The 27,353-nt window shown below is 44.8% G+C and overlaps 3 protein-coding genes across 3 annotated transcripts in view; all 3 read right to left on the reverse strand.

Moving 5' to 3' along the window:
* The window catches only part of LOC122883882 (protein NLRC3-like), a 36,382-nt gene extending 9,718 nt beyond the window's left edge, over positions 1–26,664 (reverse strand). Inside the window, exons 1-2 of the mRNA XM_044212952.1 lie at positions 26,515–26,664; positions 24,205–24,241 (exon numbers count right to left, since the gene is read on the reverse strand). Coding sequence (XP_044068887.1) covers positions 24,205–24,241; positions 26,515–26,645 — 168 coding nt within the window. The 5' untranslated portion in view covers positions 26,646–26,664. The remainder of the gene's footprint in view (positions 1–24,204; positions 24,242–26,514) is intronic.
* Positions 6,122–13,526, reverse strand: LOC122883884 (ribonuclease inhibitor-like). Its single transcript, XM_044212954.1, has 5 exons — positions 11,708–13,526; positions 9,851–10,024; positions 8,820–8,993; positions 7,879–8,052; positions 6,122–6,978 (listed from the first exon to the last, which is right to left on the reverse strand). Exons 1-5 carry the CDS (start codon positions 11,875–11,877, stop codon positions 6,753–6,755), a joined length of 918 nt encoding a protein of 305 aa, XP_044068889.1. The 5' UTR covers positions 11,878–13,526; the 3' UTR covers positions 6,122–6,752.
* Positions 20,023–26,626, reverse strand: LOC122883883 (NLR family CARD domain-containing protein 3-like). The gene is made up of 3 exons (XM_044212953.1): positions 26,515–26,626; positions 24,092–24,241; positions 20,023–21,878 (listed from the first exon to the last, which is right to left on the reverse strand). The coding sequence occupies exons 2-3, from the start codon at positions 24,114–24,116 to the stop codon at positions 20,023–20,025; spliced, it is 1,881 nt and encodes a 626-aa protein (XP_044068888.1). The 5' UTR covers positions 24,117–24,241; positions 26,515–26,626.
* Positions 26,665–27,353: the final 689 nt, after the last annotated feature.

A 27,353-nucleotide genomic window follows, 5' to 3' on the forward strand; every position in this document is an offset into this window, starting at 1 on the left:
AGACTGACAGAGAATCACAGCTCTATTGAGCCATGTATTCCTATAGCTCTCAGTAGTAACGACTTCATGAGCTTCTTTAATAACAAAATTTTAACTTTTAGAGAAAAAATTCATCACGTCTTGCCTTCAACCAGTACTGATTTATCTTCAAACACAGGAACCATAGAAACAACTGTAAAACTGTATATTTTGACTGCTTTGATCCTATCGACCTTCTTCAACTAACTTCGTTGATTAATTCATCTAAGCCATCAACCTGTCTCTTAGACCCCATTCCAATTATGCTACTTAAAGAAGTTTTACCCTTAGTTAGCACTTCTTTACTGGATATGATCAATCTGTCTTTATTAACAGGCTATGTACCACGGTCCTTTAAAGTAGCTGTAATTAAACCGCTTCTTAAAAAACCCACTCTTGATCCAGGGGTTTCAGCAAACTATAGACCTACATGTAACCTTCCCTTTCTCTCTAAGATCCTTGAGAAAGCAGTCACCAATCAGTTGTGTGACTTTCTAAATAACAATTTAGAGTGCATCATAGCACAGAGACAGCACTGGTGAAAATTACAAATGACCTTTTAATTGCATCAGACAATGGACTTGTCTCTGTACTTGTCTTGTTAGATCTTATGCTGCATTCGACACCATTGACCATCACATCCTATTACAGAGACTGGAACATGTAATTGGCATTACAGGAACCGCACCAAGCTTGTTTAAATCCTATCTATCAGATCGATCTCAGTTTGTACATGTTAACGGTGAGTCCTCCATGCACCCCAAAGTTAGTCACGGAGTTCCACAAGGTTCTGTGCTTGGACCGATTCTATTCACCTTATATATGCTTTCTCTAAGCAATATTATTAGGAAACACTCCATAAACTTTCATTGTTATACAGATGATACCCAATTATATCAAGCCATATGAAACTAACCAGTTAGCTAAACTTCAAGCATGCCTTAAGGACATAAAAACCTCTGACAAAACTGAAGTTATTGTACTTGGCCCCAAATACCTCAGAGACGTGTTATCTAAAGATATACTTGCTGTAGATAGCATTGCCCTGGTCTGCAGCAGCACCATAAGGAACCTTTGATTTGAGTTATCTTCAAGGACTGCCTTCTTTCACCTACGTAACATTGCAAAAATCAGTCACATACTGTCTCAAAATGATGCCGAAAAACTAGTCCATGCATTTGTTACTTCTAAGTTGGACTATTGCAATTCCTTAGTATCAGGCTGCCCGACTCGCCAGTTGATCCAGAATGCTGCGGCATGTGTACTGACAAGAACTAGAAAAATAGATCATATTTCTCCAACATTAGCTTCTCTGCACTGGCTCCCTGTAAAATCCAGAATAGAATTTAAAATCCTTCTCCTCGCCTACAAAGCTCTTAATGGTCAGGCACCATCGTATCTTAAAGAGCTCATAATACCTTATTACCCAACTAGAACACTGCACTCCCAGGATGCAGGGTTACTTGTGGTTCCAAGAGTCTCCAACAAAGTGACAGTGACAGTGCCCAGGTGAGGACTTCCGGTGGACGACCTGGGAACTGGCCTGGCGCAGAGCTGAAAACGAAGGCTGGGACCCTCTGGAGGCCTGAGGGCGGTGGCGAAGACGAAGACTGGGACCATCTGGAGGCCTGAGGCGGCGGCAAAGACAAAGGCTGGGAACCTCTGGAGGCCTGAGGCACTGGCGAAGACGAAGACTGGGACCCTCTGGAGGCCTGAGGCGGCGGCAAAGACGAAGGCGGGACCCTTCTGGAACCAGGCGGCGAAGGCAGGAATCTTCTGGTGGCCTGCAGCGAAGGTGGGGACCCTCTGGAGGCTTGAGATGAAGATGAAGGCGGGGACCTTCTGGAGGCCGGCTGCGAAGATGAAGGCTGGGACCCCCTGGAGGTCTGCGAACAAGATCAGGGGCCGGCGTCTGGACTGCAGGCTAGGAAACCGGCATCTGGACAGCAGGACAGGGAGCTGGCGTCGGGATGACTGGCAGAGGAGCGTGCTGGATCAGTGGTGTCCGGGAGTCTGGAACCTGCCACTCCGACCGAGAAGGGGGGTGCGGCTGCTGTTGTGACCCAGCTGTCGGCCCTGCGGCGTGCTGCAATCCAAACGGAAGAGGCAGTGGTTGCGATCCAGCATCTCCTAGGGATTGGTGCTGCTGTGATCCAGCTGGGAAAGGAGGCGACTGCGATCCAGCATCAGCTAGGGATTGGTGCTGCTGTGATCCAGCTGGAAAAGGAGGCGACTGCGATCCAGCAGGGAGTCCAGGGAGTTGCTGCAATCCAGCCGGGGAAGGAGGCGACTGCGATCCAGCAGGGAGTCCAGGGAGCTGCTGCGATCCAGCCGGGAAAGGAGGCGACTGCGGACAGGCGGAGAGTCCGGGGCGAGGAGCTGCTGCGGTCCGGTGGAGAGTCCGGGGGTGAGGAGCTGCTGCCTTCCTGCAGGGGGTGCTGGCTGCTGCCCTCCTGCAGGGGGTGCTCGCGCTGGGACTGGAAACGGCGGCGGAGCTGAGGCTGGAGGCGGTGGCGGAGCTGGGGCAGATGAGCAGCGGAGCTCCGGTGCAGGCAAGTCGCAGATTAGAAGGCTTGAGATTACCCGGTAGAGGTACGGGCTGAGGACAGGCTGACGAATCCATGACTGGGGTGCCGAATGCTTTCCTGAGGTGTATTGCGAAATGGCGAAAACTTTGGGTGACAGCCTCATCTCGCGACCAGATGTCTCCTGCCCAGCGCTGGTTCGTCTAGCCAGGAAACCAAGAAGGCCACCTTGGATCGCTCGGTAAGATACTGGTTTGGATACAGGCTGAAGACCAGGGAACACCTCACAATCCTCTGCTGAGCCTGAGAAAGTCTGTAGTTGGTTTATCATGCTGATAGCCAGTGGGGTTGAAGGAGTGTCTGAGGAAGCGCTGGTGGTAATGACTGGTGGTGGATGGGTGAGGAGATATCGTCGGATAACATCCTCCAGGTCTGGGAAGGAGTCATCTGGGCTCAGGGCTGTCATTCTTTCGGTAATGGTCCAACCTTCTGTTACGGAACAGAGAGGCAGGGGACACCGAGATGGACACAGAATGTTCTTTATTGGATGACAGCCAGATATGGTGGGTATGGAGAGTCTGTAGGCGGAAGAACTTGCTTAAGACAGGAGATCGCTGGAGACAGGAGATCGTGGGAGACAGGAGAACGCTGGAGACAGGGGAACGCTGGAGACAGGAGATCGCTGGAGACAGGGGAATCGCTGGAGACAGGGGAATCACGTCCTATGAAAAGAGTCCTATGCAGAGTAGCATATAGAGTCCTTGTCATAAATGAGGTCAGACATAGACTGAGGTGAGTGCAGGGCTTTTATGCAGGCTGTGATTGGGATCTAATGGGGAGCAGGAGTGTGATTGGGAGCAGGAGTGGACGATTAGTGGGTTGTGGAGCCTGGCGTATCTGTGACAAAGACTTTCCTCTTTGATAAAGCTTATAGTTAGGGCTGGCTTGGGTGAGTCCTGAACCATCCCTTAGTTATGCTGCTATAGCTCTAGACTGTCGGGAGACTTCCCATGATGCACCTTATTCCTCTCTCCTCCTCTCCCTCTCCATCTGTATGCACTTTTATCCCATTACTGCATGTTACTAACTCGACATCTTCTCTCTCCCGTAGTTCTGTGCTTTCTCGTCTCTCTCCTCCCTCCTTCTGACGCTTTCAGCAGGTATTTCTGCCTCAGGAGCTGCAGAGTCTGGATCTGTGGTTGTGGGCCGCCTGCTGCCCCCGTGTTCCTGCTCGACAACTGCTGCTACAGTTGCTGTTATTGGCATTGTTACTAATACTGTCATTATTATTCCTATAGCTGTCAATCCTATTATTATTAATTTATTAATATTAATATTACCACTACAATTACATTATTACTGTTTTAAAATTCTAGGTGGTATTTGCATTGTGCTTCCCTCTCCACTACTACTTTTCCTGTAAATCAATGCATTTTTTCATTCTGCTACATCTGTGTTACAGCAGACTGGACGAGCTTTCTCAGAGTCAGATAGCTTTCCACCTTTGTCTTATGCTCAGAGTCTGATGAAGACTTGAACAGCTGGGAAACTACAGTGAAGCCTTGATTGAATCCAGACTTTGTTCAGGTTTTATCTGCTTCTTTCAGTTCCTCACAAGCAAATATTTATCTGTTATAATATGAGAAACGGCTGATATTGGTGGTAATGACCAGAACTTCAACTTCCACTGTTATTGATTGATTTGTTTGAAAATCAGGAGATCAGCAGGCTCTGAGATGCTCAAAACCACCAACAATCATTTCACGCTCAAAGTCACTGAGATGAAACGTTCATTCATTCATGGACTCTGCTGCTTTCTAAGGCTGCACAGAGGAATCAGAATGCCTCAGGTGAGTCGAGCAGCTGCTGGAAATGAGTAACACTCGAATCTTCCTCAGTCACAAATAAAACTCCATTAAACAAATGGGCTTAATTTACACCAACATGCAGGATATATATTTATAGAAGCTGGACTGTGGTGATTTACCTCACATGAGAAGTAAGATGGGATTTCAATATCAGGATTTGTGTTTAATCTGCAATAATACAAACTGTCACGATATGAGAAAATGGGACAAATATATACATGTACATCATCTTAATCACTAATAATATCACTACAGTTTATAGTTAGTACTTTTCTGTTATATATGATATATTTTCTGATTTATTTAATGTCAAAAGAAAAAGAATATTATATACCAACTTATTAAAATGTTCTGGTGTTCAGTGTGTGACCAAGGTTTAAGACAGCACTGGCTTTTCACCAACATCCAGAGATATTTCAGTAACTACAAGCTTCTCTAATCAATATCTGTATATTAACAATGGATCAAATGAGGACGTGAAAGAGGTCGTTCATAGTGACAAACCCACAGATAATAATCACCAGACTTCAGTTCTTTAGTTCAGTTTTCTGCAATAACACAATCTGCTGAGATATACTAGCAAAACAGACTATTTTAAAAAGCTAAAAGATATATAATCTTGCACTAATAACAATGATACTTTGGAGTCAGAATCGCGTTTCAGTTTGTGAAACTCAGTGAAGCTTCAATTAAATCCAAACTTTCTACAGGTTTTATCTTCTTGTTTCTGTGTTACAAACTGTTAAACTAATAACCAGAACTTCAGAGAGGTAGAACTAATCTGCAGAGGCACTTTGGGTTCAGAATATCTGAAGGAATAAAAAAGACAAAATAAAATCCAGGTCCAGGTCCAGGTGCAGGTGCAGGACCAGGTCCAGGTGCAGGTGGAGGAGGTGGCTGAGTGTGGAGCAGAAGGAGTGGAGGAGTCTCAGTGTGTCTGCAGAGACGGTGTAGAAGGACAGAGCAGCAGCAGAGCAGTCCAGATACACTGATGATACTCTGCCACATCCAGAGGAACACACAGGGACGATGGTGGACTTGCCTTTGTGTCTGACAGTGGAGCTGATCTCAGAGCAGTTCAGACTGCAGCACTGAGACTCATCTCCACTTCTTCTCCACTCCACCTCCCAGTAACATGGCCCAGTCAGAGCCTCTCCACACACCAGCTGCTGCTGCTGCTTCAACCTCTGGATCATCAGGACACAGCTGGTCCTCTCAACACAACCGCCTTTCTGATCCCTCACACTCTGACAGAGACCACGGCCATCTGATGAGAGAAGAAGACAGACAGCAGAAGTGATAAATCAGTGTTTACAGAGACTCCCTCCATCAGCTGTCAGTCAGTGAAGCAGCACATCCAGTATAAAGACCAGCAGGGACCTCAGTCCTGTTCAGACTAGAAGTGGAGCGGCTGTGTAGCGCAGCCAGCTTCCTTTCAGCGCTCATGTTAACGTGTTGGAGTGAACACACTGAGCTGGAAGCTCACACACCTGCAGAGACTTTGGGCATCGAGTCTGTTTACTCTGCAGATTTCACTGAAGCACACAGTGGAAATAAAGTGCTGAGAGTCCCTGAACGCATCACGACTGCAGAAACAGAGAGATATTCACTGCTCACTTTAATGATGGATTCACTGCTGTTAGCGCTCAGAGCTGTTAAAAACCAGCGTCTCAGTCACGTCTGAATATTTCATCTACTTCTGAAATGTTACATGACAAATAAATAAATATGGAGTCTGTTATAAAAACATTTGGACACAACAAAAGACAAATGGACAGATATATATATGATGTTAAAGGTCCTACATGTTCAAAGACTGAACAGCTAAACATCAGCTGTGATTACTGGACTTCAGCAGAGGTTCTGGTCTGTAGAAAGACCACATGGTGACTAAATGTAACGATGGTTCTTTGAAATAAGAGCCAGTGATCTGCAGGCTTCAGTCAGACTGATCTCAGAGCTGTGACAAAGATGAACTGATCAATTGTTTAGTGTTGAAATGAGAGAACAAACACTTTGAGATCAGATTTGATGCTACGACAGTCTGATGAACGAGGACTCTGTCTCTGTACGTGTTGTAATGCTGCCAGCTGGAATCCAGCTTTATTTCCTGTAGACATGAACACAACAACAACAGTCGTCTTCACATCGACTCAAACACATGATCACAACGAGCTTCTGGCTCATCTGATTGGCTGACTGTTCTCTCTCTCTCTGTCTCTCTGTCCAATCCTGAAGCCCGTCACCATCCTCCTCTCACAGCTTCACTGAGGAAAGCAGCCACTGAGAAGGTCGGAGGTTTACAGGAAATACTGGATCTTTGCTTTGATACTAACTGTGTTTAGTACAATACTGCTGAAAGCAGCATGGACCGACTCCAGCCCTCTACTGACCTCAGAGTCTCCAGTCTGCAGTGTGGACTCTCCACAAGATCAGACAGCAGCTTCACTCCTGAATCCTGCAGCTTGTTGTTACTCAGGTCCAGCTCTCTCAGATGGGAGGGGTTGGACTTCAGAGCTGAGGCCAGAGAAGCACAGCTGATCGCTGACAAACTGCAGCCCCTCAATCTGAATAAAGAATAAATGATGTAACTTTAGAAGACAATTTTCCTGCTTGAAATCATTCAGTGTTTAATAATCTGTTCAGCGCTGAAGAAGGTTTTGAATGTAGAAGTTTTGAAAATGGAAACTCCAAACACCTGAACCCAACAGGCTGCAGGTTCAAAACTGTAAAATAAAAAAAGTGAAAAAGAGCTCTCATTAATATTAATGACAACGTGCTGCTACTTCAGTAAAGACGAAGTGACTTCACCTCTTAAACTCTGCCAGCTCCACCAGTGGCTCCATCTATACAAACTCATGTTGTGCAGCCAAACACAAATAAAAACCCACAGAAATTGATTTAAGATTCGACTCAAGATCCCAAAGTTTCCAAAGATGCCAAATATGTCTGGATGAATATTGGGGAAATGTGAACAAAAGACATCTACAATATTTCTTTTAGGAACAGTGGAGTCATAAAATCAAAGCTTCTTCAGTTTAAACTCTTCAGTCAGTATAAGCATCATATAGCTTCATAACAATGTTGGAAAAAGCAAATACTAAATATATTTGTTATTGTCTGATAATTGAAATAGAGATTATTAATTTATTCATTGTATTTATGTATTTTCATTATTATTTATTTAAACAGAAAGATGATGTGGAATAAAAGATGAAAATCCAGAGTTTAAGCGGTTCAGAGTCAATTATCCAGTGGAGATTTTTCTTGTTATAGTCAGGTTTTAAATGTGTAGCTCAACATTGCTCTGCCACCGTCAGTTGACTAAACCACTGAAGAAGAAAATAGACTTCAGCATTAAGATACTCAGTGTGAATCAGTCTAATATCAGCCTCATGTCAGCAGTTTAGTGTTACCACTTTCACATCATATTAATCTCAGCACAGAAGTAAAAAATGGTGTCTGACCTCAGAGTCTCCAGTCTGCAGCGTGGACTCTCCAGTCCAGCAGACAGCAGCTTCACTCCTGAATCCTGCAGCTTGTTTTCACTCAACTGCAGCTCTCTCAGATGGGAGGGGTTGGACTTCAGAGCTGAGGCCAGAGAAGTACAGCTGATCTCTGACAAACTGCAGCCCCTCAATCTGAATAAAGAATAAATTATGGAGATAAAAATCCATTTATAATCCGATCAGATGTGTTCAGGTTTGAAATGTGTAGCTCAACATCACTCTGTCCTAATCAATGAGCTTTTCCCTAAAATGAGTAGATTGACTTTGTCATTGTGTTATTGTGGAGCATCATCATGTCAGCCTTCTGCAGACATCATCCAAATGTCAGCACAACATTCATACACCTATTCATGTCAACACAGATCAATAACATGCTGCTGATCTCAGTCAAGTCTGGAATCTGAGGAGAAAAACTATATTGATCCTTTAAACAGCTGCATTTGGAAATAAGCTTTGATCTTTTTGTGTTCCTCTGTGTGTGTGTGTGTGTGTGTGTGTGTGTGTGTGCTCTGAAGGATCAATATCAATGATTGGACATTATTTGTAAAAACACACTAAAATCATCAGAAATCAAAGAAATATTTCTACTTCAGCAATTAGTCTTGATAAATTTAAAACAAATATTAGTTCAGAGGATCTTCTGTATACACGTGTCCATTTACCAAAAGTTATACACATGAATTTACTTTAACAGCTAACAGTGGACATTTTCTACAGTTTCTTTAAGAAACACAAGTCTTCTGTGACTGCAGACTAAATTTAGTACAAGAAACATGAAAATATGAACAAAAGGAAATTTACAACTTTATGGATGTAAGTTATGTATGAACATCAATTAGGTTCAATTGTTAATTAAAAATATCAGATCTACAATAGTAACAGAGAGTCAGTGAACTGACCTCAGAGTCTCCAGTTTGCAGTGTGGACTCTCCAGTCCAGCAGAGAGCAGCTTCACTCCTGAATCCTGCAGCTTGTTGAGACTCAGCTCCAGCTCTCTCAGATGGGAGGGGTTGGACTTAAGAGCTGAGGCCAGAGAAGCACAGCTGATCTCTGACAAACTGCAGCCCCTCATTCTAAATAAAGAATAAATGATGTAACTTTAGACGACGATGTTCCTGCTTTAAATCATTCAGTGTTTAATAATCTGCTCAGAGCTGAAGAAGGTTTAGAATGTATAAGTTTAGAAAATGGAAACTCCAAACATCTGAACCCAACAGGATACACGTTCAAAAAGTGAAAAGAGCTCTTCACTAAAGACGACGTGACTTCACCTCTTAACTTCTGCCAGCTCCACCAGTGGCTCCATCTATACAAACTCATGTTGTGCAGCCAAACACAAATAAAAACCCACAGAAACTGATTAAAGATTTGACTCAAGATCCCAAAGTTTCCAAAGATGCCAAATATGTCGGGATGAATATTGGGGAAATGTGAACAAAAGACATCTACAATATTTCTTTTAGGAACAGTGGAGTCATAAAATCAAAGCTTCTTCAGTTTAAACTCTTCAGTCAGTATAAGCATCACATAGCTTAATAACAACGTTGGAAAAAGCAAATACTGAATATATTTGCGATTGTCTAATAGCTGAAATAGAGATTATTTATTTATTCATTGTATTTATGTATTTTTGTTATCATTTATTTAAACAGAAAGATTATGTGGAATAAAACACGAAAATCCAGAGTTTAAGAGGTTCAGAGTGAATTATCCATTGGAGATTTTTCTTGTTATATTCAGGTTTTAAATGTGTAGCTCAACATTGCTCTGCCACAGCCAATGGACTAAACCACTGAAGAATAAAATAGACTTGAGCATTAAGATACTCAGTGTGGATCAGTATAATATCAGCCTTATGTCTGCAGTTTAGTGTCACCACAACTTTCACAGCATATTAATCTCAGCACAGAAGAAAAAAATGGTGTCTGACCTCAGAGTCTCCAGTCTACATTGTGGACTCTCCAGTCCAGCTGACAGCAGCTCCACTCCTGAATCCTGTAGCTCGTTGTGACTCAGCTGCAGCTCTCTCAGATGGGAGGGGTTGGACTTCAGAGCTGAGGCCAGAGAAGCACAGCTGATCTCTGACAAACTGCAGAGCCTCAATCTGAATAAAGAATAAATGATGGAGATACAAATCCTTTTATAATCCATTCAGATGTGTTCAGGTTTGAGATGTGTAGCTCAACATCACGCTGTCCTAATCAATGAGCTTTTCCCTAAAATGAGTAGAGTGACTTTGTCATTGTGTTATTGTGGATCATCATCATGTCAGCCTTGTGCAGACATCATCCAAATGTCAGCACAACATTCATACACCTATTCATGTCAACACAGATCAATAACATGCTGCTGATCTCAGTCAAGTCTGGAATCTGAGGAGAAAAACTATATTGATCCTTTAAATAGCTGCACTGGAAACATGCTTTGATCTCTGTCTGTTACTCTGTGTGTGTGTGTGTGTGTGTGTGTGTGTGTGCTCTGAAGGATCAATATCAATGATAGGACATTATTCGTGAAAACACATTCAAATCAACAGAAACCAAAGAAATATTTCTACTTCAGCAAGTAAACTTGATCAGTTTAAAACAAATATTAGTTCAGAGGATCTTCTGTATACACATGTGACCATTTACCAAAATTTATACACATGAATTTACTTTAACAGCTAACAGTGGACATTTTCTACAGTTTCTTTAAGAAACACAAGTCTTCTGTGACTGCAGACTAAATTTAGTACAAGAAACATGAAAATATATACAAAAGGAAATTTACAACTTCATGGATGTAAGTTATGTATGAACATCAATTAGATTTAATTGTTAATTAAACATATCAGATCTACAATAGTAACAGAGAGTCAGTGAACTGACCTCAGAGTCTCCAGTTTGCAGTGTGGACTCTCCAGTCCAGCAGACAGCAGCTCCACTCCTGAATCCTGCAGCACGTTGTTACTCAGGTCCAGCTCTCTCAGATGGGAGGGGTTGGACTTCAGAGCTGAGGCCAGAGAAGCACAGCTGATCTCTGACAAACTGCAGCCACTCAATCTGAATAAAGAATAAATGATTGAGATACAAATCCATTTATAATCCAATCAGATGTGTTCAGGTTTGAAATGTGTAGCTCAACATCACTCTGTCCTAATCAATGAGCTTCTCCCTAAAATGAGTAGAGTGACTTTGTCTTTGTGTTATTGTGGATCATCATCATGTCAGTCTTCTGCAGACATCATCCAAATGTCAGCACACTATTCATACACCTATTCATGTCAACACAGATCAATAACATGCTGCTGATCTAGGTCAAGTCTGGAATTAGAGGAGAAAAACTATATTGATCCTTTAAACAGATGCATTTGGAAACATGCTTTGATCTCTCTGTGTTCCTCTGTGTGTGATAGTGTGTATGTGTGTTCTGAAGGATCAATATCAATGATCAGACATTATTTGTGAAAACAGACTGAAATCAACAGAATCCAAAGAAATATTTCTCTTCAGCAAGTAAACTTGATCAGTTTAAAACAAATATTAGTTCTGAGTATCTTCTGTATACAGATGTGACCATTTACCAAAAATTATATGCATTCATTTACTTTAACAGCTAACAGTGGACATTTTCTACAGTTTCTTTAAGAAACACAAGTCTTTTGTGACTGCAGACTAAATTTAGTACAAGAAACATGAAAATATGAACAAAAGGAAATGTGCAACTTTATGGATGTAAGTTACATATGAACATCGATTAGGTTCAATTGTTAATTAAACATATCAGATCTACAAAAGTAACTGACCTCAGAGTCTCCAGTCTGCAGTGTGGACTCTCCAGTCCAGCAGAGAGCAGCTTCACTCCTGAATCCTGCAGCTTGTTGAGACTCAGCTCCAGCTCTCTCAGATGGGAGGGGTTGGACTTCAGAGCTGAGGCCAGAGAAGCACAGCTGATCTCTGACAAACTGCAGTCCATCAATCTGATTAAAGAATAAATTATGTAACTTTAGACGACGATGTTCCTGCCTGAAATCATTCAGTGTTTAATAATCTGTTCAGGGCTAAAGAAGGTTTAGAATGTAAAAGTTTGGAAAATGGAAACTCCAAACATCTGAACCCAACAGGATACACGTTCAAAAAGTGAAAAGAGCTCTTCACTAAAGACGACGTGACTTCACCTCTTAACTTCTGCCAGCTCCACCAGTGGCTCCATCTATACAAACACCTGAACCCAACAGGCTGCAGGTTTAAAATTATAAAATACAAAAGTGAAAAAGAGCTTTCATTAATATTAATGACAACGTGCTACTCCTTCAATAAAGACAAAGTGACTTCACCTCTTAACCTCTGCCAGCTCCACCAGTGGCTCCATCGATACAAACTCATGTTGTGCAGCCAAACAGAAATAAAAACCCAGAGTAACTGATTTAAGATTCGACTCAAGATCCCAAAGATGCCAAATATGTCAGGATGAATATTGGGGAAATGTGAACAAAAGACATCTACAATATTTCTTTTAGGAACAGTGGAGTCATAAAATCAAAGCTTCTTCAGTTTAAACTCTTCAGTCAGTATAAGCATCATATAGCTTCAAAACAATGTTGGAAAAAGCAAATACTAAATATATTTGTTATTGTCTGATAGTTGAAATAGAGATTATTAATTTATTCATTGTATTTATGTATTTTTATTATTATTTATTTAAACAGAAACATGATGTGGAATAAAAGATGAAAATCCAGAGTTTAAGCGGTTCAGAGTAAATTATCCAGTGGAGATTTTTCTTGTTATATTCAGGTTTGAAATGTGCAGCAGTTGCTCTGCGACTGTCAGAGAGCCAACACAGACACCACCAGCTCCACCCACTGCAATCAGCAGATCGCACTCACCTGAATATTGATTACACACCTGCCACTAATCATCTACTCCACACTATATAGTCTCACTCCCCCGGTTCACTCACTGTCTGGTCTCAAACCTCTTACGAGAACTCAACCCGACCACAGCTTCTCTTGACAACCCCTTTTGGACTTTGGACTTCTCCGTTGTGTGTTTCGTCAGCTCCCGGCTTTCCTGCCACCCGTCTCCTCCAGTGGATCTTACTACCAGCGCGTCATCAAGATAAGACCCATAGACTTTACTAGCTTAGCTCCCGTCATTGCTTTTCTCTGTCTGGCTGTTTCAATAAACTCCCTCGTCTCAGTACTAACCTCTGTGTCCCATGTCTGTCTGCTGACAGAAGACCAGACCCTTTAAACCATCTGGAGATGGAGCGCTCCGCTTCCCCCACGGAGAATCCATACGAAGGATTGGTCAGCGCCCTTCGTGCGGCTCTGTCTCCGGATCCTCAACCCCAATCTGCCTCTGCCAGTCCCATGGCCCTTCCTCCCAGCTATTCGGGTGAGGCGGTAGGATGTAGCGTTTTTTTGCTGCAAGTTTCTCTGTACATCGAGATGCATTCTCATAAATTCAACACCGAACGAGCTAAAGTGGCATTCCTCATTTCCCTCCTCTCCGGAAGAGCATTGCTATGGGCTCAGACTCTTTGGAGCTCACAATCTCCCATGATTAACTCCTTCTCCAACTTCTCATCCCACTTCCAGGAAGTATTCGGTCTCGCCACCGGGGACCTGGCGGTCTCCGACCAGCTCTTCCGCTTACGTCAGGGAAATTCATCGGCGATTGATTACACACTACAGGTCCGTACGCTAGCGGCTGCTAGTGGATGGAATGAGGCTGCACTGATGACAGCCTATCGCCAGGGTTTGAATTCCCAACTCCGTAAGAAGATGGTAATCTACGAAAACAGTATTGGACTTGAGAACTTCATGCAGAAAACAGTGAAAATCGCTCAGCTACTTACCGCATGTCAGCCAGAAGAAACCGCTCATTTGCCGCTCTCACCCGAAGCCTGTCCTCCAGTACCAGAGCCCATGCAGGTTGATTCTCACCGACTCTCTCCCCAGGAACGTGCACTCCGTTTAAACCAGGGCCGGTGCCTGTATTGCGGGGCCTCTGGGCATCAGATCAGGACATGCCCAACCCGTCCTCCGATAAGTACCATTCCCAGTTCTCCTGCAATTTCTAAATTAACTCTTCTAGAAATTCAATTACTCACCCCTCAGTCTGTCGTTGCACTACGCGCCCTCCTCGACTTGGGCTCCTCTGGCAACTTCATCTCCCCGTCGTTATTAAAACGAGTTACATTTTTTGCCTCACGCTGAACTCAAGGTGGAAACCATCCAGGGAAAACCGCTGGGACGTGGTAGAGTGAAGTATCAAACACCACCCATCATCCTACGTGTCGGTTGCCTGCACAAAGAACAGATCTCCTTCCTGGTACTGGAGGACCCCACCGTCGACGTCATCCTGGGACGCCCATGGCTCGCTCAACACTCTCCGGAAGTCAGATGGGAGTCCAGTGAGATTCTGCGATGGAGTCCAGCCTGCCTTCAACATTGCATCTCCTCGGTTCCTAAACCTCCGGTCAGTCACTCTCCTGTCCAGGTACATGCCACTCATGTGGAGAGTACGGATCCACCGCCAGATCTCGACATCCCATCTGACTACGTGGCGTTCCAGGATGTCTTCAGCAAACAGGCAGCCACCCTCTTACCACCACATCGGCCATGTGACTGTGCCATTGACCTGCTGCCTGGGGCTACACCACCTAAAGGACGCGTGTATCCTTTGTCCATCCCGGAGCGCACGGCTATGGAGGACTACATCAAGGAGGCTCTCCAACAGAAGTTAATTCGACCTTCTACCTCACCTGCGGCCTCGAGCTTGTTCTTCGTGGGAAAGAAGGACGGTGGCTTGCGGCCTTGCATTGACTACCGGGCCCTCAACAGCCAAACTGTCAAGCTCCCCTATCCGCTTCCTCTGGTCCCTGCCGCCCTCGAGGAACTCCGTGGGGCTCGCATCTTCACCAAGCTGGATTTGCGGAGTGCCTACCACCTCGTTCGAATCCGGGAGGGAGACGAATGGAAGACGGCGTTCATCACCCCTTCAGGCCACTACGAATACCTGGTGATGCCATACGGGCTGTCCAATGCTCCAGCGGTCTTCCAGGGCTTCATGAACGAGGTATTCCGGGAGTTTCTTCATCGTTTTGTGATCGTCTACATTGATGACATCCTCATCTACTCCCGGAACTTGGCTGAACATCGCCACCACGTCACGCAGGTTCTCCAACAGCTCTGGAAACATCGGCTTTACCTGAAACGTGAGAAGTGTGAGTTCCATCGCCCCACGGTCCAGTTCCTCGGGTACATCGTCAGTGCAGAGGGCATTCATATGGACCAGAGGAAGATCCAAGCCATCCAAAACTGGCCACTTCCTCAATCAGTTAAGGAACTCCAACGTTTCCTAGGGTTTGCGAACTTCTACCGCAAATTCATAAGGAGCTTCAGTTTCATGTCCACTCCTCTCACCTCCCTGCTCCGTCTCAAACCCAAGTCACTGTCCTGGAACCCCCGAAGCTCAAGCCGCGTTTGAAGAGCTTAAGAGAGCCTTCTGCACTGCTCCCGTGCTCACTCATCCTAACCCAGAGCTCCCCTTCGTGGTAGAAGTGGACGCCTCCACTACCGGCGCGGGAGCGGTGCTATCCCAACGCCACGGAGAGCCTCCTCAACTCCATCCTTGTGCCTTCTTCTCTAAGAAGCTGTCCCCGGCGGAGCAGAATTATGACATCGGCAACCGGGAGCTGCTGGCTATAAAGTTGGCATTAGAAGAGTGGAGGCATTGGCTGGAGGGAGCAAATCACCCATTCACTGTCATCACCAAGAATACCTCCGTACTGCTAAAAGATTGAACCCTCGCCAAGCCCGCTGGTCCCTCTTTTTCACCCGTTTCCACTTCTCCATCACTTATAGACCCGGAGACAAGAACGTAAAAGCGGATTCCCTCTCCAGAATCCATGCTCCCGAGGAATCCCTCACACCAGAACCCATCCTTCCTCCAGCCATACTTGTCAGCCCTATCCAGTGGGACCTGAACGACCAAATACAGGCCGCTGCAGTTTCGGAACCTGCTCCGCCGGGAGGCCCAGAGGGTAAGATCTACGTCCCAACCAGCCTACGTAAAGACCTTCTGGGCTCAGCGCATGCTTCTCCGGGCTCTGGACACCCAGGCAGCCAGCGTACTCTCTCGCTCCTTCAGGCTCGTTACTGGTGGCCCAGTATGGATGTCTCCCAATTCGTGGAAGGATGCTCAGTCTGCGCCATCTCCCGCACGCCACGTCAACTTCCTGCTGGCAAACTGGTACCCCTTCCAATACCACGTAGACCTAGGTCCCACGTCGGATTCGATTTCGTCACAGACTTACCCAAATCAGACGAGTTTCACCTGCATACTCGTCGCGGTGGACCGTTTCTCCAAGGCCTGCAGGATCATTCCCTTGAAGGGCTTGCCTACCGCTCTTGAAACCGCAGAGGCCCTTTTCCAACAGGTATTCCGCAACTTTGGTATCCCGGAAGAAATCGTCTCTGACCGAGGACCACAGTTCACCTCACGTGTGTGGAAGGCTTCAAACTCCTCCAAGTAGCAGTCAAGCTCTCCTCCGGTTTTCACCCTCAGACCAACGGCCAGACTGAGCGGAAGATACAGGAGATAGGGAGATATCTTTGGATCTACTGTCACAACACCCAAACCAGCTGGAACCGCTTCCTTCCGTGGGCCGAGTACGCACAAAACTCGCTAAAGCAGAACACCACGGGTCTCACCCCGTTCCAGTGCGTACTCGGCTACCAACCCCCGTTGTTCCCCTGGACAGAGGAACCCTCTGAAGTCCCAGCCATTGACCACTGGTTTCGAGCGAGCGAGAGAGTGTGGGACTCAGCCCATATCCACCTGCAGCATGCTGTGCGGAGACACAAGCAGTTTGCTGATGCCCGCCGATCCCCTACCCCGGTCTATCATCCAGGGGATCACGTTTGGCTTTCCACTCGGGATCTGCGTCTCCATCAGCCTTGCCGTAAGTTGAGTCCCCACTACATAGGTCCATTCCCCATCGAGAGGCAGATTAATGACGTCACCTACCGGCTCCAGCTCCCCCCGAGGTACCGCATTCACCCTTCATTTCATGTCTCCCTCCTAAAACCTGTGTCTCCATCTTCCACAGAACCCGAGGAGCTACCCCTAACTCCTCCTCCAGATGTGATCGAGGAACCCCTAATCTACCGGGTGGAGGCCATTATGGATTCCAGGTGACGGGGCGGCTGGCTAGAGTACTTGGTGGACTGGGAAGGATACGGGCCCGAAGAAAGATCTTGGGTTCCACGAGACGACATCCTCGACCCGGCGTTACTGACGGACTTTCACAGGGCTCATCCGGATCGTCCTGCACCCAGAGGCCGAGGCCGACCCCGTCGCCGTCAGCGGGCGTCAGGAGCCGCCCCTGGAGGAGGGGGTACTGTCAGAGAGCCAACACAGACACCACCAGCTCCACCCACTGCAATCAGCAGATCGCACTCACCTGAATATTGATTACACACCTGCCACTAATCATCTACTCCACACTATATAGTCTCACTCCCCCGGTTCACTCACTGTCTGGTCTCAAACCTCTTACGAGAACTCAACCCGACTACAGCTTCTCTTGACAACCCCTTTTGGACTTTGGACTTCTCCGTTGTGTGTTTCGTCAGCTCCCGGCTTTCCTGCCACCCGTCTCCTCCAGTGGATCTTACTACCAGCGCGTCATCAAGATAAGACCCATAGACTTTACTAGCTTAGCTCCCGTCATTGCTTTTCTCTGTCTGGCTGTTTCAATAAACTCCCTCGTCTCAGTACTAACCTCTGTGTCCCGTGTCTGTCTGCTGACAGCGACAGTCAATGGAGTAAACCACTGAAGAAGAAAATAGACTTTAGCATTAAGATTCTCAGTGTGGATCAGTATAATATCAGCCTCATGTCTGCAGTTTACTGTCACCACAACTTTCACATCATATTAATCTCAACACAGAAGGAAAAAAAATGGCGTCTGACCTCAGAGTCTCCAGTCTACATTGTGGACTCTCCAGTCCAGCAGACAGCAGCTTCACTCCTGAATCCTGCAGCTTGTTGTTACTCAGCTCCAGCTCTCTCAGATGGGAGGGGTTGGACTTCAGAGCTGAGGCCAGAGAAGCACAGCTGATCTCTGACAAACTGCAGCCCCTCAATCTGAATAAAGAATAAATTATGGAGATAAAAATCCATTTATAATCAAATCAGATGGCCACTATGAAGTCTTTATGAAATAAATAATTGAAGTAAACACAACACATGCTCCTGTTTACTGGTTGAGTCAGAACAGAGTGACATCATTTTCTGACAGAAGCATCGTTACATGTTGAAGTGTCACCTGTCATCACCTGAAGTGACAGATCAGACACGATGCTTCAAACAGCTGCATTTGGAAATAAGCTTCACACTCTCTGTGTTCCTGTATGTCAGTTTTAGAGTGTGTTTGTATCTGTGTGTGTGAGAGAGAGAGGGGCTTTATGTATAAATGTATAAGTTACTGTAACATACTGTGTTCAGAAGGTTATGTATAAAAGGACATTATTCCTGAAAATGTGTTGAACTTCTTTTAATTTTTATATACAGATGTGTCTCACATTTTGCAGCACACTGAAGGATAAATCCAACAGTTTCTTTAATAACATGAATCCAGATTGAGTACAGACTAAATTCGGAGCCAAACATTTCAGACTGACAAACTTTAAAAAAGAGCTGTTGTGATTTGAGCTCAGACACACCCAGAAAACAAGAGAACTGAAGGAATTTAAAACTTCAGTTATGAATTTTAATTTGGTAGATATACACTGGACAAGAGCAAAATACATGAACTGACCTCAGAGTCTCCAGTCTGCTGTGTGGACTCTTCAGTCCAGCAGACAGCAGCTTCACTCCTGAATCCTTCAGGTCGTTTCCACTCAGGTCCAGCTCTCTCAAATGGGAGGGGTTGGACTTCAGAGCTGAGGCCACGGCTTCACAGTGAATTTCTGAGAGTCGACAGTAGGAGAGCCTGTGATGACAGAGAATATAAAACTTAAAGTATAAGAAAATCTGACACTTTGTTACAAAAATAGACTATGTACATTTTGCATCACAAAGCACATCAGCAGCTCAGTTGTTCAGCTGGTCAGCCATTGATCACAAGGTTTGAAACTTGAGCTCCTCCTGTCCACATGTCCAAGTGTCCTTCAGCAACATAATGACCACAGACTGCAGCTTCAGACAAAAGTGTCTACCAAATGTCTGTAATGTAAACACGTGTCATATTTTGATTGCCAGGGTGCTGTGATTTGTGTTTGTTAAACTTTATTTTAACGTGATGTTCAATGAGCTGTAAAATCACTGTTGTAACTGCACTCTCATGTATTTACCTCAGTCATGTGCTTGTGTGTATTTTGTGCATCTTCCTCACTGTTTGTAAATCTAACTAATTTCTAATGTAGCAAAACACATGAAAAGATATTCATCGTTGGAACTAAACAATGTAGTCGCACCTTTTATTTAATGAGGATGCTCTGTTCGCTCTTCAACAGGGAGGATGGCCTCCCCTCACTTCCTCTCAATCAAATAATATTACAGATATTGTGTGTATTTTGTGCATCTTTGATGCATCTTATCATGTCACTCCGTCTGCTTTTCGTCTCCCAAAAATATAATAGCTATAACTGCATGAAAGCTATAATGAAAATGAGTTCAAGTGATGTTAGTTCCAGCAGATCACAGATATCACGTCTGTGTGTCTGTATATAAAAAGAACAATAAACAGACACGTTATAGAAACATAGTGCAGACACTGTAGACAGTCGTGATAAAATGATGACTGTCAAAGCATTTTCTGCACAAACTCTGAAAAGAAAGTTAGCAGATGATAGAAGATACTTCACTGACTTCAGAGCTATAAACACAAAAAGGATTTCTGTAGACATTTGTAGTTTAACACATGTAGAATTATTTCAATAAGAAGGTGTATTACTAGTTTCAGAAAACTTTAATAGTGTGGAAGTTTCATATTGTGCATGTGTGTAAAGTGTGTAATAATTAATACTGTATCAGTATTATTAATAATTTAATACTGATGCTTCTGCTTTATGTTGCTTTACAGTGTTGATAATCACATCTGGACTTACACAGCCTTTCTGCAGTTCCTCACAGCTGGAATCAGTCTCCGTCGTCCCTCCGCTGATGTCTTGTACTTCTTCAGGTCCAACTTATCCAGAACCTCCTCTGACATCTGCAGCATGTAGGCCAGAGCTGAGCAGTGGAACACAGAGAGTTTCTTCTCTGATCTGTTCTCTGACTTCAGGAACTCTTGGATCTCCTGATGTACTGAGTGGTCGTTCATCTCCATCAGACAGTGGAAGATGTTGATGCTTCTGTAAGGAGAGATCTCATCACTGTTCATCTCCTTCAGGTTGTTGATGGCTCTCTGTGTGATTTTTCGACTGTTCTTTGTCCGACCCAGCAGGCCGCCTAGGAGTCTCTGGTTGGACTCCAGAGAGAGGCCATGAAGGAAGCGAACAAACAGGTCCAGGTGGCCATTTTGACTTTGGAGAGATTTCACCATGGCTCTCCTCATGAAGACATCCAGGGATGGGCTATCATTGTTTCCAAAAGTCTTAAAAATCTTTTTGAGAAAAGACTTTGGGTTTGAGTCCCTGTCGTCATCATCATCTTCCAGAAACGCCTTCAGTACCTTTCTGTTCCTGTTGGTGTAACAGTAGAACATGTAGACGGCAGCCAGAAACTCCTGAACGCTCAGATGAACAAAGCAGTAGACTGTTTTCTGGAAGATCACACTCTCTCTTTTGAAGATCTCTGTACAGACTCCTGAGTACACCGAGGCCTCTGAGACATCCAGACCACACTGCTCCAGCTCTTCTTGGTAGAACATGATGTTTCCTTCCTCCAGCTGTTCAAACGCCAGCCTCCCGAGCTTCAGAAGAACCTTCCTATCAGCCTTCGTCAGCTCCTGTGGACTCGTCTCATGACCCTTATACTTCTGCTTCTTCCTCTTTGTCTGGACCAGCAGGAAGTGTGAGTACAGGTCAGTCAGGGTCTTGGGCAGCTCTCCTCTCTGGTCTGTAGTCAACGTGTGCTCCAGAACTGTAGCAGTGATCCAGCAGAAGACTGGGATCAGACACATGATGTGGAGGCTCCTGGATGTCTTGATGTGCGAGATGATTCTGCTGGACAGCTCTTCATCACTGAATCTCCTCCTGAAGTACTCCTCCTTCTGGGTGTCAGTGAAGCCTCGTACTTCTGTTACCCTGCCAACACATGAAGGAGGGATCTCATTGGCTGCTGCAGGTCGGGAAGTGATCCAGACGAGAGCCGAGGGAAGCAGATTCCCCTCGATGAGGTTTGTCAGCAGCACGTTGACTGATGACTTCTGTGTGACATCAGACATGACCTCATTGTTGTGGAAATCCAGTGAAAGTCTGCTTTCATCCAGGCCGTCAAAGATGAACAGAAGTTTACAGACAGCGAGCTTCTCTGCTGTGACCTTCTGTAATGTTGGATGGAAAACATGGAGCAGCTGGAGAAGACTGCACCGCTCATCTCTGATCAAGTTCAGCTCCCTGAACGAAAGCAGAATCAGCAGACTGACGTCTTGGTTTTCCAAGCCCTCTGCCCAGTCCAGAGTGAACTTCTGCACCGAGAAGGTTTTTCCAACGCCAGCGACGCCGTTTGTCAGAACGACTCTGATGTGTCCCTGTTGGCCGGGTAAGGCTTTAAAGATGTCGTGGCACTTGATTGGAGTGTCATGGAGGGTCTCCATCTTGGAAGCTGTCTCAAGCTGCCTCACCTCATGTTGGGTATTAACCTCTTCACCCTGTCCCTCTGTGATGTAGAGCTCAGTGTAGATCCTGTTGAGGAGGGTTCCACTTCCTGTTTCATCACTTCCTTCAGTCACACGTTCACATCTTCTCCTCAGACTGATCTTATGTTCATCTAAAACCTCCTGCAGACCACCACTCACTAAAAAAGAGAAAAAAATGTGAGACAAAACAAAGAAGATTTGACAATCTGATGATTATTTTTATTACCAATAAAAAACGATCAATATCAGAATATATAGAGAAGTAAAGGTTAAAAAGTCCAGTTTTGGACTGTTGAGTTTACATCAGCAGCAAATTAACAAAGCAATGACTAAAGTAACAGTAAACAGTAAAAAAAGGCTGACATCTGAACGTCCAAACAGGAACACAGGAGTGAGAGGAAACTAATTTTTTAACGTGGGGTGAACACAGAGAGACTTTAAAAACAGAGCTTTCTGTCTGGTCACCAGCACAGACACGTGTTGATCCACTCAGTTTAGCTCAGATGTGGCTTTGGTTTGAGGGAGGAGACCAGCTGAGGTTGGCCCCTGTAAATGGCCGCTAGCTCAGTCAGGCATTCATGGTCAGTCACTCATGCAGGTGTGGGTTTTTGAAGCTGTGAGGAACCAGATTTTCACTCGCCTCACAGAACCTCTGTGGCTCATGTAAGTTAGCATAATATGTTGTAGGATTTTAGTGTTGTTCCCTCTTTAACACAGCGTGGTTCTGTACATTTTTACACACTGTTTCTATGTGCTATTGTTAGCTCACAGCCTGTTCCTCACCCAGGAGGCTCTTGTCATCTCGTGCCCAGACTACTGCAACTTGCTCCTGGCTGGTCTGCCTGCATGTCCCCTCCGACCTCTGCAGCTCATCCAGAATGCAGCAGCCCGGCTGCTCTTCAACCTCCCCCAGTTCCCCCACACTACAGCGCTCCTCTGCACCCTGCACTGGCTACCACAGGCTGCTCCAATCAGATTCACTGGTACTTGCTATCCGTGCTGCCAATGGCTCAGGCCCATCCTACATCCAGGACATGGTCAGACCAGCCCGTCCACTACGCTCTGCTGCCGCCAATCGGCTTGCTACTCCCTCACTACGAGGGGGGCCCAGCTACCGCTCAACAAAATCCAGACTGTTTGCTGTCCTGGATCCACAATGGTGGACCGAGCTCCCCACTGACATCAGGACAGCAGAAACTCTACACATCTTCAGCCTGAAAACTCCAAAACTAAATGCAGCACTTGAAGCAGTTCAGCTTATTTGATGAAGTTGATGTCCTGCATGAGTCTTGCAGGTTTTGGGTTGTATCCACATGGTTGAATGCATTTATTGTCTCTAAACGAACATAATGTAATGAAATGTAGCAGGTTACATCTTTAAGATGTGCAGTCTTACTTTGTACAGTCCTGGTCTGACGGGCTGTCTGCAGTCCAGGTCTGGATCTTTCTCCACACTGGGGACAGGAGGAGTCTCCTGATGAAGCAGACTGGTCCCAGTATGAGGTGATGCACCGTCTGCAGAACCAGTGGAATGCTAAACAAACTGTAGGAAATGCAATAATTGGCAGTGACCAGATGTCTCAAAAAGGCACATAAAGTCTGAGCATTTAAACATAACGGCTTATTGACAGGTGAAGGTAATCTCAGTAGAAATGCTCGTTATTAGACAGACACGGACGCTGATTAGTATTTAGGCTAGTCAGTCTGGCTGCCCGCCTCAGTCCAGCAGGTCTGACAGCCCCTGACTGTGTTGGGTCCACCGGCCGTTCTGGACTCTGACAGAAAGTCCAGATTATCAGTCCGACTCTCTGCCGCTCCAACTATCAAATGAAGGAAGAAATGCAGTTCAAATATTCTAAAAAAGAGAAGACATTTGACCATTTTCTGCCCCTTTGTTCATCTTTACCTTTTCCGTAAGTGCTGCCTGTGGATGTTTGTTCTTCACATTCAGGAACAATATATGGTGCAAAGAATCTGAGCTCAAAGGTCCACTTACTAATGATTCAAAGCTTTCAACCGCAAGCTCAGAATCATTAGCAAGTGGACCTTTGAGCTGAAATGTTCTTCATCATATTTTGCACGAGTAGTCAACACACAGAATCAAGGAGAGCAAAGCTTTTCTACAAATGACTTTTTCAACAAATTATGATATGAACTGATTCAAGATGCTTCTGGATATGATCTGAGGGATCATAACAGCTGATCTTCTGAGGAAAAAACAAAATCACTAAATATTCTTTCTAGAGGACAAATATGAGAAAACAAATTGACATTCAGAATTTAGCAGAACGTTTTGTCTTCATCCTCAATGCTTCATCTTCCATCAGGTCAGTTTACAGTAAAAAGTCTTACTTACTTACTTACTTCTTACTTTGTGTCTGAGGGTCCAGGTTCATTACTGAAGGTTGGAGGTTTTCCTTTGGACCGGTCACTCTTCAGAGACAGACAGCTGGATCCTGGAGACTCTGCTCTGTCCTCCTCTTCCTCCACACAAACACTCATCTTCTGGACTTCAGTCAGTCTGAGAGGTGAAACAGAAACACTGACTGTGAGCTCAGAACACAAGAATCAGGAAAAACAAGTTTGTTCAAGAGTCACAAACAAGACTGAGAGAGGAGGAAGTAACACACACACACACACACACACACACACACACACACACACACACACACACACACACACACACACACACACACAGTATACAGTATAATAAATCCACCTGGTCAGTTTTCTTTAACTCTGCTTGATTTCTTGGGTTACTGTCGGTTTAATATTTATTATTCAGCCAATCACGGCTTTGTGTCCACAGATGAATCAAACTGTTGAGTTCATTCTCACATTTCTTTCCTCTACAGTCGACGGGAGAAAACTGACTCAGAGACTTTGACAGTAAAATAAACTAAATGAACTGAATGTGTTCTGTTCCAGACTTATAGGGAACACGAACACAGTTCATCTCAGCACAGGAGCCCCCGTTTTTAATCAGTTAACATTTTTGGGGATGATGCTATTGATTCTTTGTGACTGAATAATCTGAACTCAAGGTCACTTAAAAGCTTTTTCTGGAGCTTTAACCCATTTTTTTTTCACGTTATTTAGTTTTATGTTAATTTCCGTTGTTGCTGCCGTTGTTGTCGCCGGCTCCCTGTCCTGCGGCCCCGCCGCCGGCCCCTGATCTGGTTGGCCCTCCAGATGGTTCCCGCCTTTGCCGCCGGCCTCCAGAAGGTCCCATCCTTTGTCTTCGTCTCCTGTGACTCTTCGTCTTCGCCGCCGGCCTCCTATAACCTTCCTCCTGTTCCACCGGCATTCCGCCAGGCCTCCAGATGGTGTTGATCTTCGTCACAGACCTCATGAGATCAGCTCAGATCAGCTCATCTGTCCAGGGGTCGTTCTGTGCCCAAACTCCGATCAACCCGCCCCTGGCTGGAGGACGACCACCATGTCCATCCACGGGAGCTGACCGTGGAGGGGGTAATCCACTCCACCATCCACTAATAATCCACACCTGCTCCCAATCAGACTCCTGCTCCCCATTAGCTCTCAATCACAGCCTGCATAAAAGCCCTGCACTCACCTCAGTCTGGGTCCGACCTCCTTTGTAACAAGGACTCCCTATGCTACTCAGCATGACGCTTGTCTCCAGCGAGTCTTCCCTCCTGCAGACTTCCCTATCTACATACCTGCACACCTGTACTATCTGGCTGTCATCCAATAAAGAACATTCTGTCTCCATCTCGGTGTCCCCTGCCTGTCTGTCCGTGACATTTCTGTGAAATAACTGGTGGTGGAGGAAGTATTCAGATCATTTACTCAAGTACAAGTATCACAAATAAAGTCCTGCATTCAAAATGTCCCTGCAGTTAAAGTACAGAAGGATTGAAGTGATTCAAAGTAAAAGTACTCATTGTGCAGAACGGCCCCTGTCAGTGTTATTATGTTACTGGATCATTATTATTGATGCATTATAATGTAGGAGGTACTTTAATGTTGTAGTTGGTGGAGGTGGAGCTCATTTGAACTGCTTCTTAATACTGTTGGTAGTTTTATCTAAACCAGTGCTTCATATTTTATAAACTGATCACATGTTTGTTTTTAAAATATGAATCTGAAAAGTAACTATAGCTGTTAAATAAATGCAGTGCAGTAAAAAGTAGAATATTTCCTTCTGAAATCTAGTGGAGTAGAAGTAGAAAGTAGCATAAATGGATGCACTCAAGTACCTCAGAACTGTACTAAAGTACGGTACTTGAGTAAATGTACTTGGTGACTTTCCACCAGTGGAAATAAAGAAAACAAAGATGGTGGTTTGGTGTTTCACTTCAACACTGACTCTAATCCAGCTGCAGCAGTTTTCCAACCTTAAAGCTCCTTCAGGGGAAACATGAGGAGAAAAGTGTGTTTGAAGAGGTTCATAAAATGTCAAAGCTTCTGTTTCACAGCTCAACTTCATATTTATGTCGATGTGTTTTAGTTGTGTCCACGTCACAGATTTGAACCCAGCCAAAACAAAAATCGGTTCTCAGAAATACACAAACTGCTGCTGCTGTCGATAATCAGGAGGTTTAAAAGTTTGCATTAGTCCTCTCAGATCAGATTACAGCTTTTCTAGATGACTGACAGCCGTCACAGATACTAAGAGGAAGATGGGACGAATGATTTCTCTTTGTCTGTGTCACAAACTTTAGTTAGCAATTACATTTTAGTAGAAACTTTAATATACAAACACAAAATCAACAGAAAACATGGCGTTGGCCAAAATGAGTCATATAAATGAGTTAGTAGCAGTTCTCTTACTTTGTGTCTGAGGGTCCAGGTTCATCACTGAAGCCTGGAGGATCCGCTTTGGACCGGCCCCTCTTCATAGACAGACAGCTGGATCCTGGAGACTCTGCTCTGTCCTCCTCTTCCTCCACACAAACACTCATCTTCTGGACTTCAGTCAGTCTGAGAGGTAAAACAGAAACACTGACTGTGAGCTCAGAACACAAGAATCAAGAAAAACAAGTTTGTTCAAGAGTCACAAACAAGACTGAGAGAGGAGGAAGTAACACACACACACACACACACACACACACACACACACACACACACACACACACACACACACACACAGTATACAGTATAATAAATCCACCTGGTCAGTTTTCTTTAACTCTGCTTGATTTCTTGGGTTACTGTCGGTTTAATACTTATTATTCAGCCAATCACGACTTTGTGTCCACAGATGAATCAAACTGTTGAGTTCATTCTAACATTTCTTTCCTCTACAGTCGACGGGAGAAAACTGACTCAGAGACTCTGACAGTAAAATAAACTAAATGAACTGAATGTGTTCTGTTCCAGACTTATAGGGAACACGAACACAGTTCATCTCAGCACAGGAGCCCCCGTTTTTAATCAGTTAACATTTTTGGGGATGATGCTATTGATTCTTTGTGACTGAATAATCTTAACTCAAGGTCACTTAAAAGCTTTTTCTGGAGCTTTAACCCATTTTTTTTTTCACGTTATTTAGTTTTATGTTAATTTCCGTTGTTGCTGGCGTTGTTGTCTCCAGAAGGTCCCAGCCTTCGTCTTCGTCTACTGTGACTCTCCATCTTCGCCAGGGGAAACGTGAGGAGGAGAGTGGGCTG

Source organism: Siniperca chuatsi, linkage group LG11 (genome assembly GCF_020085105.1).
Source record: "Siniperca chuatsi isolate FFG_IHB_CAS linkage group LG11, ASM2008510v1, whole genome shotgun sequence".
Taxonomy (NCBI): Eukaryota; Metazoa; Chordata; class Actinopteri; order Centrarchiformes; family Sinipercidae; genus Siniperca; species Siniperca chuatsi.